The sequence below is a fragment of the Protobothrops mucrosquamatus genome, unplaced genomic scaffold (genome assembly GCF_001527695.2).
Source record: "Protobothrops mucrosquamatus isolate PMUCROS unplaced genomic scaffold, P.Mucros_1.0 scaffold237, whole genome shotgun sequence".
Classification (NCBI taxonomy): domain Eukaryota; kingdom Metazoa; phylum Chordata; class Lepidosauria; order Squamata; family Viperidae; genus Protobothrops; species Protobothrops mucrosquamatus.
The window spans coordinates 49645-59133 of record NW_015386587.1 but is presented as its reverse complement, the minus strand read 5'-3'; the positions used below and the strand labels follow the sequence as shown (position 1 = coordinate 59133).

The following is a 9489-nucleotide window of genomic DNA, read 5'->3' as shown; positions in this document are numbered from 1 at the left end:
CTTTGCCGAGATTTCTTGCTTAATATATACTACCACTCCTCCTTTCTTGTATTGTGACAGTGCCGCAAACATATTCCCCAATTTAGGGCAGTTCAATAGATATTGATGTTGTTTTTTTATATGGACTTCTTGCAACATAATTATATCTAAATTCATCTTGTACAATTTGTTCAAAAACTTTTTCCTTTTTGTTGGAGAGAAATAAATCCTTTGCTGGAACAAACTGGTCTCAGCCATAGGATGGACAGTCACTGTATTCAGCCTAATTTCTCTACTATGTGTTGCAAGCTTTATAGCTCCAAATGTGACAGAATTTCTTCATATAAATTTCTTCTATACCTGTCACCACTAAGGGGCAAAAATCTACATGTACATTACAGCATTCAAGACATTAGTCAGTTATTTGGGGAAAAAGAAGAAAACATCTGGAATCAGCCTATTATTCTTAGCAGCTCTGAACATATAAACATAATTGTTGGTATGAATAACCTGCTTAGAGGTCAAGACTGTGTATAAGTAGAATTGGTGCAAGTCCTCTTCCCACTTCTTACAATATGTACGAGGAAAGAACAAGGCAGCAAATTACACATGGAAGGATAATTACATGTGCATAAATTAATTAAGAGTGCCATGGTTGAATTATTCAAGAAAGAGAGAATGAAAGAAAGAACCCATAGTAATATGTTGCTTGGTACTACAACATGCTTAAACATTAGAGATGATTTACCCTGCTCGGAATTCAGAAAACTGTTCCTCAAATGCCAGATTTTACATAAATCCATTTCAAAGCACCATTAAAGAACAGGTATGTGCTATATACAATGTTCTACCTACTACTCTACTCTGCTGCATTTCCAGTGAGAGATTTACAATGAATAAGTAAGACGTGTACCTAAAAGCTACAAGCTTTGAGTTCAATTAGTTAATTCAACTGCACAATTGAAAATAGTTAAATCATCACCGTGGGATTAGGGGATAATAAACAATTCCATTTACAAATCAGCGGAACTAGAATATTTAGATGTACACCGATTTAACTATGAAATTGCTTAACTAGAAAAGTTGTTTGAATTTGGGTAGATGGTAACAAAGAGAATGTTTTACATCTCTTTTCTGGCACCTAGAGGTCATCTGGAATTTTGCAGATAACCCTTGTTTGAAAGAAAGCACTCATCCAGTAGAATAGCTTTGTGACAAGTAGTAAAATAGTCATTGCCAATTGTCCATTCATTCATATGCCCAATCTGAGAATAAAATAGAACAATGTCAGCCTTAATTTAATAATAATATTAAGCGTACATAATAGACCTTATATCATCTGCCTGTATGACATTTTAGTGTTATGCAAAGATAAAATGTTAAAATCTGAATATTTTTCTCTTGTGTTCTTCCTGATTTAAATGTAAGAATTATATTTTTTTTTCTCTGCACACAGTTGCTAACTTAATCCAAGAGCCAGGTCTCATTCTGGAATTTTCAGTTCACCCAATCAGACAAAGGCTATTTAAAAAAAAAAAACCCAAAGAGGGCACTCATCAAATTACACTGAGGTTTCCATCTGTTATGTTAACCTTTGTTCTCAAGTAACATTGAGAAGGGATGCTACAAAACCCACCTTACTAAAGGTTTCATTTGAAATTGTATTTTCACATATTTCTACATGCCTCATCTAGGATTATATATGCCAGCCCAACAGAAGAAAGTTGTTTTCTGCATAGCTGGTGTGTTCAGTTTTGCTTGTGCTCTGGCCATTGCAGCAGCTATAGGAACTCAGCTATGGATCCAAGGAAAAATTCTTTGCAAAACTGGAGCATTGCTTGTTAATGCTACTGGCCAGGAATTAGATAAGTTTATTGGTGAAATTCAGTATGGACTATTCTATGGGGAGAGGGTTAGACAATGTGGCCTTGGAGGGAGACCTTTTCAGTTTTCATGTAAGTAACAATGACAATCTGAATTATTTAATACTTTGTGCATGCTATCATGGTCTGACAGACAAAGTAAACGAGCTTTCTCCTATTTCTTCTGAAAGATTTACAAATGGGAAATACAAAATTATATTGCTGTAACATATATGTGATAATATATCATTTTTTAAAAATTGATTTCTGTTTGATGTTCTTATACTATATTATATACCTTTGCATAGGATAAGGCAGACTCAAACTACAGATATTTGCATGGAAGTAACATTAACTTTGTTCCATAGGGCTTTTTTTCTAAGTACATTTGCAGAAAATTGCAATATTAACTTCTCAGCTGCTTCCCCCCCTCCCCAAGGTAGAACTTTATCTTCTGTTTTAATCTGTTTTAAATGAGTGGGAAGAAGGACAAGGAGAATTGGAAAGAATCTTTAGTTTCAATAGATGCAGAAAATGAGAACTAAATAGTGCAATCCTGCCAGTGGACAATTCCATTTATACAGAAAGAAGCCTACTTGTCCTAGACCCATAGATGTGTAAATATAAGGTGAGCCTTCACAAAGCTAACACAGCTTCATATTTTAAAAAGAAAGATGGACTCCGTTCCAATAGATTTATTTGTAAATTGAAACACTACTTTAAGTGGAGAAATAAAATGTTGATTGTGCTGCTAATCACTACTCTCCCTGATTGGCACAAAAAGAATTATACTTTGGGATGCATCAGTTTGTCTTCCACACCAAAATATTATTACGGCTGCCAGTCACAGAGTTAACTTTGAGCATCATGCAAATCATGGTTATGTAGACAAGAGTTGATAAAAAAAAATAAACATTAGGTGACATGTTATAGCAAGAATTGGCAGGCAATCTGCAGAGAACCAGTTCTGGCTGATCCAAATAATTTGTGATGGTCTACTCTAAAATCTTTGCAGTGATGATAACCATATTCATTTAAGTTATTGACAAGCGTAGCCTTGTTAATTAAATTCTACAGCAAGCAGCTTACAAACTATTTTCCATAAAGTTCTCTTTATTCCTTTCCTCAGCAATTTGATGGTCTACTTTTCAAATTGCAGCTTACTACGAATATGGATGCTGTCATAAAGAATGAAAAGGGAGCTGGATGTTGTTTTTACTAACATCATATTGCTTAACTAATCCCCATGAAGCATGAACTGCTATACTAAGGGTGCATGAGATCATTTGGAGACAATGTACTTTATTGAGCCTGACTCTCCTGTTACAATTGTGTGAAAGGGCATAGTTTTAGATAATTGGATTAGTGAGAAAAACACAGATCCCTAGTCACATTTTGAAAATGTCAATAATCCAGTTAAATTTAACTACAGTTTGCTGTGTTTATGTAATACAAACTTTGGTTTATATACAACAGAAACATAATCTTCTAATATTTTCACTGTTATGCCAGAATTCAGACATAGGTTAAAATGAGGCAAACTCTTACAATATGCCTGGAATTCATAAGATTAAGTATTTAGTTTTCAGCTATAACAAGTAAAAAGCCTAAGAATTGACAGTGTTCATTTCTCGTAATATGAGAGCTTGGTTACTAATTTGTTAAATGCAAAATGGTGACCAATCTGGATTCAGGCAACAAGGCAAGTTTCATGTTTTTGTTGAAAGAGCTATGATGACAATATAATTGTAACTTGAACATGCCTCTTAAACAGATGCTTCATCTGCCATGCAAATAAAGCCTCTTTTTTTTCACCCAGCATAAGCCAAAGGGGATAGTATTGCTTTATTAGGACAGGGGGGAAAAAACAGCCTGGCTGTTACATTGCTCTGCTAGTCAAATGAGAATTTGCTAAATGGGGCAGAAGAGAAATATTCTTCATATTCAGTGGGTATACATGCTTCAGAAATGATTAAGAAATCCAATCTTGCACTGATATTCACTCAACAGCTGCTTGCAGTTTTCTGTTCAAGGCTGGCAACAGTGTCACTGCTTTTAAGGATCACATGCACTCTGATAAGTAGATTCCTTAAAGCAGTAGCTACAGCAGCAATTCTTTTCAACATCACATGGACACTTTAAAGAAGTATTTCTCAAACTTGGCAACTTTAAGATGGGTGGACTTCAACTCCCAGAATTCCCTAAGCTTGGCTGGAGGAGTTGAAGTCTACCCATCTTAAACTTTGAGAAACACTGCTTTAGTAGAAAACTTGTATTCACACAAAGTGCAAATCATTTCCCAAATGTACACTAATCCAAAGTATGCTTCAATAAGAGTAGCAATTTACAGAGTCTAGATTATAGGTAGACCTTGACTTATGAAAACTGAGCTCAAAAATTCTGTTGTTAAGAGAAACATATGTTAAGTGATTTTTTTTCCTCAATTTTATGACCTTTCTTGCCACAGTTATTAAATGAATCACAACAATTGTTATGTTAATAACATGGTTATTAAGCGAATCTGGCTTCCCCATTCACTTTGCTTGTAAGAACATCACAAAAGGTGATCAAATGGCCCCAGGACACTGCAACCGTCCAACTAGCCAAATACTGCCACTACTGGCTGGCAGTGGTTGCCCAGATTTCACTGCAAGTTTTCTATAGCCACCCAGAGATATTAAAAACTAAATCTGGTGTTTTCTGACTGCAAAGCAGAAGTTCCTTTATTTAGTTACATCCTTTGATTGGAGATGCTACAGAACAAATTCCTATTGAAGAGGCATATATGTTGGAAAGAGGCACAAACCTCTGAAGGAACATGTTGAACACTGGACGTACTCCTGTCATTATAAACAAGCAGAAAATTATTTTAATAGAATTTAGGCATTGTATTGCCAACTGATCAGATGCCCAGGCTCTTGGTTCTTTTGGATCTAGAGACAATAAATGTACCAGTGGATAGGAAGATTTCAAACTTTATCATAACAGGCAAACTAAACAGAAACACAAAAAAGCATAACATTCCAAGGAAGATGGTTTCACTTCAGCTGCAGAGAGTCCCATTGCCAGCAGCAGAGATACTCCAAGGCCAGGGGTGCATAGCACTGAGTTTACAAGCCTGTGCAGAGGTGCAAAGTTTAATAGATATTCAGGGTTATTAAATCCTGGCACCAAGACTTCCTGGCCCTGCTTCCATGGTCACCAGACTGCAAGGCTTGTTCTTGACCAGATTGTGTATAATTCTGGAATGGGAATGATCATTCTGATAAGCCAGTGTATGCCTAAACAATCTGCAGCTGTTTGAAAATTCTCCCTCCTTTATTTATCAACTCTAAACCTCTAGAATTTCCTTAATATGAAGGAGAAATCAAAATACAGATAGTCCTCAACTTATGATCACAATTTGGACCAAAAAATTTCATTGCTAAGCAAGGTAGTTATTAAGTGAATCATGTCCAGTTTTACAACCTTTGTTGTCATTGTTGTTAAGCAAATCATTGTGTTTGTTAGGTGAACCATGTGATCATTAAACCATGTTCTCCCATTGACTTTGCTTGTCATAATTGTTTAATGTGATTAAAACTCTCATAAGTACAGTTGCCAAGCACCCAAAGTTTGATCATAAGACTGTGGGGGTGCTGCAGTGGTCATAAGGGCAAGGACCGGGCATAAGTCACTTTCTTCCCTGCCATTGTAACTCCATTGTAATAGTCACTAAATGAATGGTTGCAAGTCAAGGACTACTTATATGTCAGTAAACGTCTCAAAACACAAAGGTGTTCCATATTGCAACTAGAGATACATGTTGGGAATAAAATCAAGTTCTAAACAGGCAAATGGATTAATAACAACAGATGAATGAATGTTTAAAAAATGTAGTGCCTTATATTTATTTGACCACATTTCTAAGCAACACCGTTCCTAATAAACTCTGGGTGCCAAAAAGTAAAACAAACAATAAAACAAAACAACAGCCACAGTGCACTTAAAAGAAACCACCCATGATACAATAACATTCCTATTAGGGTTTATGCTATTTGGTCTACAACTATTTTTCAAAAAATTGCTGTTTGATGCTTTGGGGACAGCAGCAAATTTCTCATACAGTCTATCTACATCCACTGAAACTGTTAAGCAACCCGGGATTCTAGGATCCAATCCAGCCTTCATATGTTGTAGATATATTTGGGCAATATGATCAAAGGATAAACTAGAGGGATATTCCCTTCTAACCTTGAAATTTTTATTGGCTCTTTTACAGGAAACTGGGTAAAGCATACAGGTTATATATGTGTGTAATGTGTACAAGGCAGGGCATATATGGTTTTGCCAATACATGGAAAAAAGGGTCTATAGTGCAATATATATATAATCCTCTTTCCTTGGGTTGCTTGTACATAACTTACATTGTTTTTATACTGAAAATGGGTGTTTGTACTAATGTCCTTGGCAGGAGAAAAGTGTGACTAATCTCGGGACAGCAGAAAGCAATGATGGTATAAAATAGTGGTAGTGGGGGGGGTTTTATGCCCTTTTTATGGATTTAATTATTTTGCACTGTAGCTTTAAGGCAGCTAATTCCTATGAAAGGTTTAACAGTCTTTTTATCATCACTTGCAGCACCACTCATGCAAACTCTATTTAAGTCACAAAAAATGTCCCTGGTGATGGTACCATTTACTTATGCTAGCTGTGTTTGCATTTCAGTGCAGTGAGTCCCTGTATGTCATGATTATATATATATATTAAAAATTGTAAAATGAATTTGCTCTGTTTGTAAAACCCATGGAGGCTCAAAGAGAGCCTTCTGCTTCGTTTCCTCTGACTTTTGTCAGTTTCTGGGTCAGCAGTTCATTTTCTAAAAGGCCATCAGCGTTCAGATTTATTCCTCACTGTTAAAAGTGGCTTTGCTTCTAAGGCAACATTGTTGCAGGATTAAATTTTATTACATGGTCAGCTATAAATTTTAATGATATATAAAAAATTTAAATGTAGCTATGGAGAGAAATAGTGTGGCATGACGTCAAGTGTAAGTATTGTAATTCGTAAAAAAAATTCACACTGGCTATCAAAACAAATTGAAATGTTGTGATTTACATGTATATTATGCACATTTTTGCACAATATGCAGGTTTGTTCATGATTACCACTATGTTTACTCACAAGCATAATCTGGAACTCTTCATAAACTACGTTTATATGTTGCTTTAATTGTGTGATAAGACTACAGATACCACAATGTGTGGAGACCTAAATTCTAGCTTGGTACTGTGGGAGAAAGTCCAAATACATTTAGAAGGCCAAATTCTCGAAGTCAGTTATTGAATGCTTAGCTTGAAGTTTTTAGTTAAACTGTGCTGTTTTGTACATTCTGCTACCTTGAGCTCATTACTTATTTCAAAATAAATTAGAATATGAGAAACCACTGAAATTCCCAACATCATCATAGTGTAAATCTTTGGATATGCCTCTAAAGTAGGATATTTTCATAGGCATATGCTGCAAAACTAGATGCCTTAAACATTTGATTAACTTAAGGTTTGAACAATTATCCTCTATAAGATGGAACTCTAAGTGCCCTTGAAAGGAGTACAATTGCTTAAACCAGGAAAGACCACTTGAAATAGATATCACAATCTCCAATTTTTTATCCCTCATCAGCAATAGCCTCTTTACCCAGTTGCCTTATTTCCAGAGAAGTGTATAATTACAATTCTAAAATCTTTTATTTAAATAAAACTTCACCCGCTTTTTATTAAGTCAATCAAAAGACTCTTTTGTTTATCCTTACCCACAATTGAATACATTTTGTGACTTTATTTATTTTATTTATTTCTGCTAGTACAGAACAGAATAACAGAGTTGGAAGGGACCTTGGGGGTCTTCTAGTTCAACCCCCTGCTCAAGCAGGAGACCTTATACCATTTCAGACAAATAGTTGTCCAGTCTCTTCTTAAAAGTCTCCCGTGATGGAGCACCCAGAACTTTTGAAGGCAAGACATTCCATTGATTTATTGTTATATTCTACATATCTTGATTAGCTGTTGAATGCAGAAGTGATAGGATAGCACCGATCTTATCCATTTTGCACTTTATTGCTATTATGGAAGTTAAAGTAATTCACAATTCTCTTAGCATTTTTTTTTAATGTTGTAAAAAGAGAGAAATGTTTAAAGAAGATGCTGCTCTTCAGGTTAAACTAAATCTCCCAGAAACTTATAAATCAAATAGGGGGGAAAAAAACAGCAACAGAAACAATTCTCAGAAGAGATTCAAAACAAGGAATTGTGTGAAAAAGGAACAAAATGGTGTCACACAAATCTTTTGGGAGAGCATATCTGAAAGAACTATTTCTTCACTTAGCACGTGTCTTGCCTCTTGAAGAGCAAAAGCTTGGAGACAAAGCTTTGATAATGATCTGACATGTTCAGGCAGGCTTGTCAGAGAAGACATTGTCCTTCCGATAGCTGGATCCAAACTTACACAGATTTTAGAGATTAAGATCAGGACAGACCATTGAATTAGGCTTGTAAATGAAAAAGTAATTAATGTTTTTACACCAGTACGTCCAAGCCTCGCACTCCTGGCCAATGATCTGATTTGCAATATTGAAGATTAGAGCTTCATTTCTAAGAAAGGGAATGCTGTAGAAATCTGCATTTTAAACCCAACAGCACCATAACTCCACCAGGAAATTATAATATTAAGATGAAGTACATGAACCTTGACCCAGTGGACTGAATTAGATAGTTGCGGATAATTTATATTATACATGTTATATAAATTTATTTGCAGTACCTACATTGCTTTTTCTCAGCATGTTTTAACCACAGCCAAGCAATTCCAAGGAGTTATTAGCATCAGTTTAATCATACCCCTGGGGACTAGGAGCAGTTATCTTGTATTCTACAAATCATTCTAAAATATCTGTTGTGGCTAACTCAGCAGAGGTATTTAAAAATCAGTAGAAAGATTAACCCACAAACTATTCTGCCTAAGTAGTTATCTACTCGTACAATGCCTTTAGAGCCATTATGTGACTATATATATTTTAGATAAATAGTGCATTTGCTTACTATATATTAATATACAATATGTTTAATAAGGCTGAACTAAATTAGGATATGATTCACAAACAAAAACTCACCATCTGTGGAATGCATCCTGTATTAAATCATTAGGAAATTAAACTATACAGGTAACCCTTGACTTACAAGCATTCAATGAGCAACCATTCAAAGTTATAAGGGCAACATTGTAAAAAGTTACTTTACGAGTGGGGGTGGTTTGCACTTAGAACTGTTGCAGCATCCCTGTGGTCATGTGATCAAAATTCAGATGCTTGGCAACTGGCATGTATTTATGACAGTTGCAGTTTCGTGGTCATGTGAAAACCTTTTGCAACCTTCTGATAAGCAAAATCAATGAAGAAGCCAGATTCACTTAATAACCATGTTACTAACTTAACAACTGTGTCAAGAAAGCGAGACTGTTGTTAAGTGAGTTTTGCCCCATTTTACGACCTTTCTTGCCACAGTTGTTAAGTAAATCACTGCAGTTGTGAAGTTATAAACCAGGTTGTTAAGTGAATTTGGCTCCCCCATTGACTTTGCTTGTCAGAAGGTTGCAAAAGACGATCACATGTCCC

General features: G+C 35.5%; 1 protein-coding gene across 1 annotated transcript in view; it reads left to right on the top strand.

Annotated features, from left to right (window-relative positions):
• The first annotated feature begins 1681 nt into the window (after positions 1 to 1681).
• CLRN1 (clarin 1) overlaps positions 1682 to 9489 on the top strand; it is a 12410-nt gene continuing 4602 nt past the window's right edge. Inside the window, exon 1 of the mRNA XM_015814331.1 lies at positions 1682 to 1934. Coding sequence (XP_015669817.1) covers positions 1682 to 1934 — 253 coding nt within the window. The remainder of the gene's footprint in view (positions 1935 to 9489) is intronic.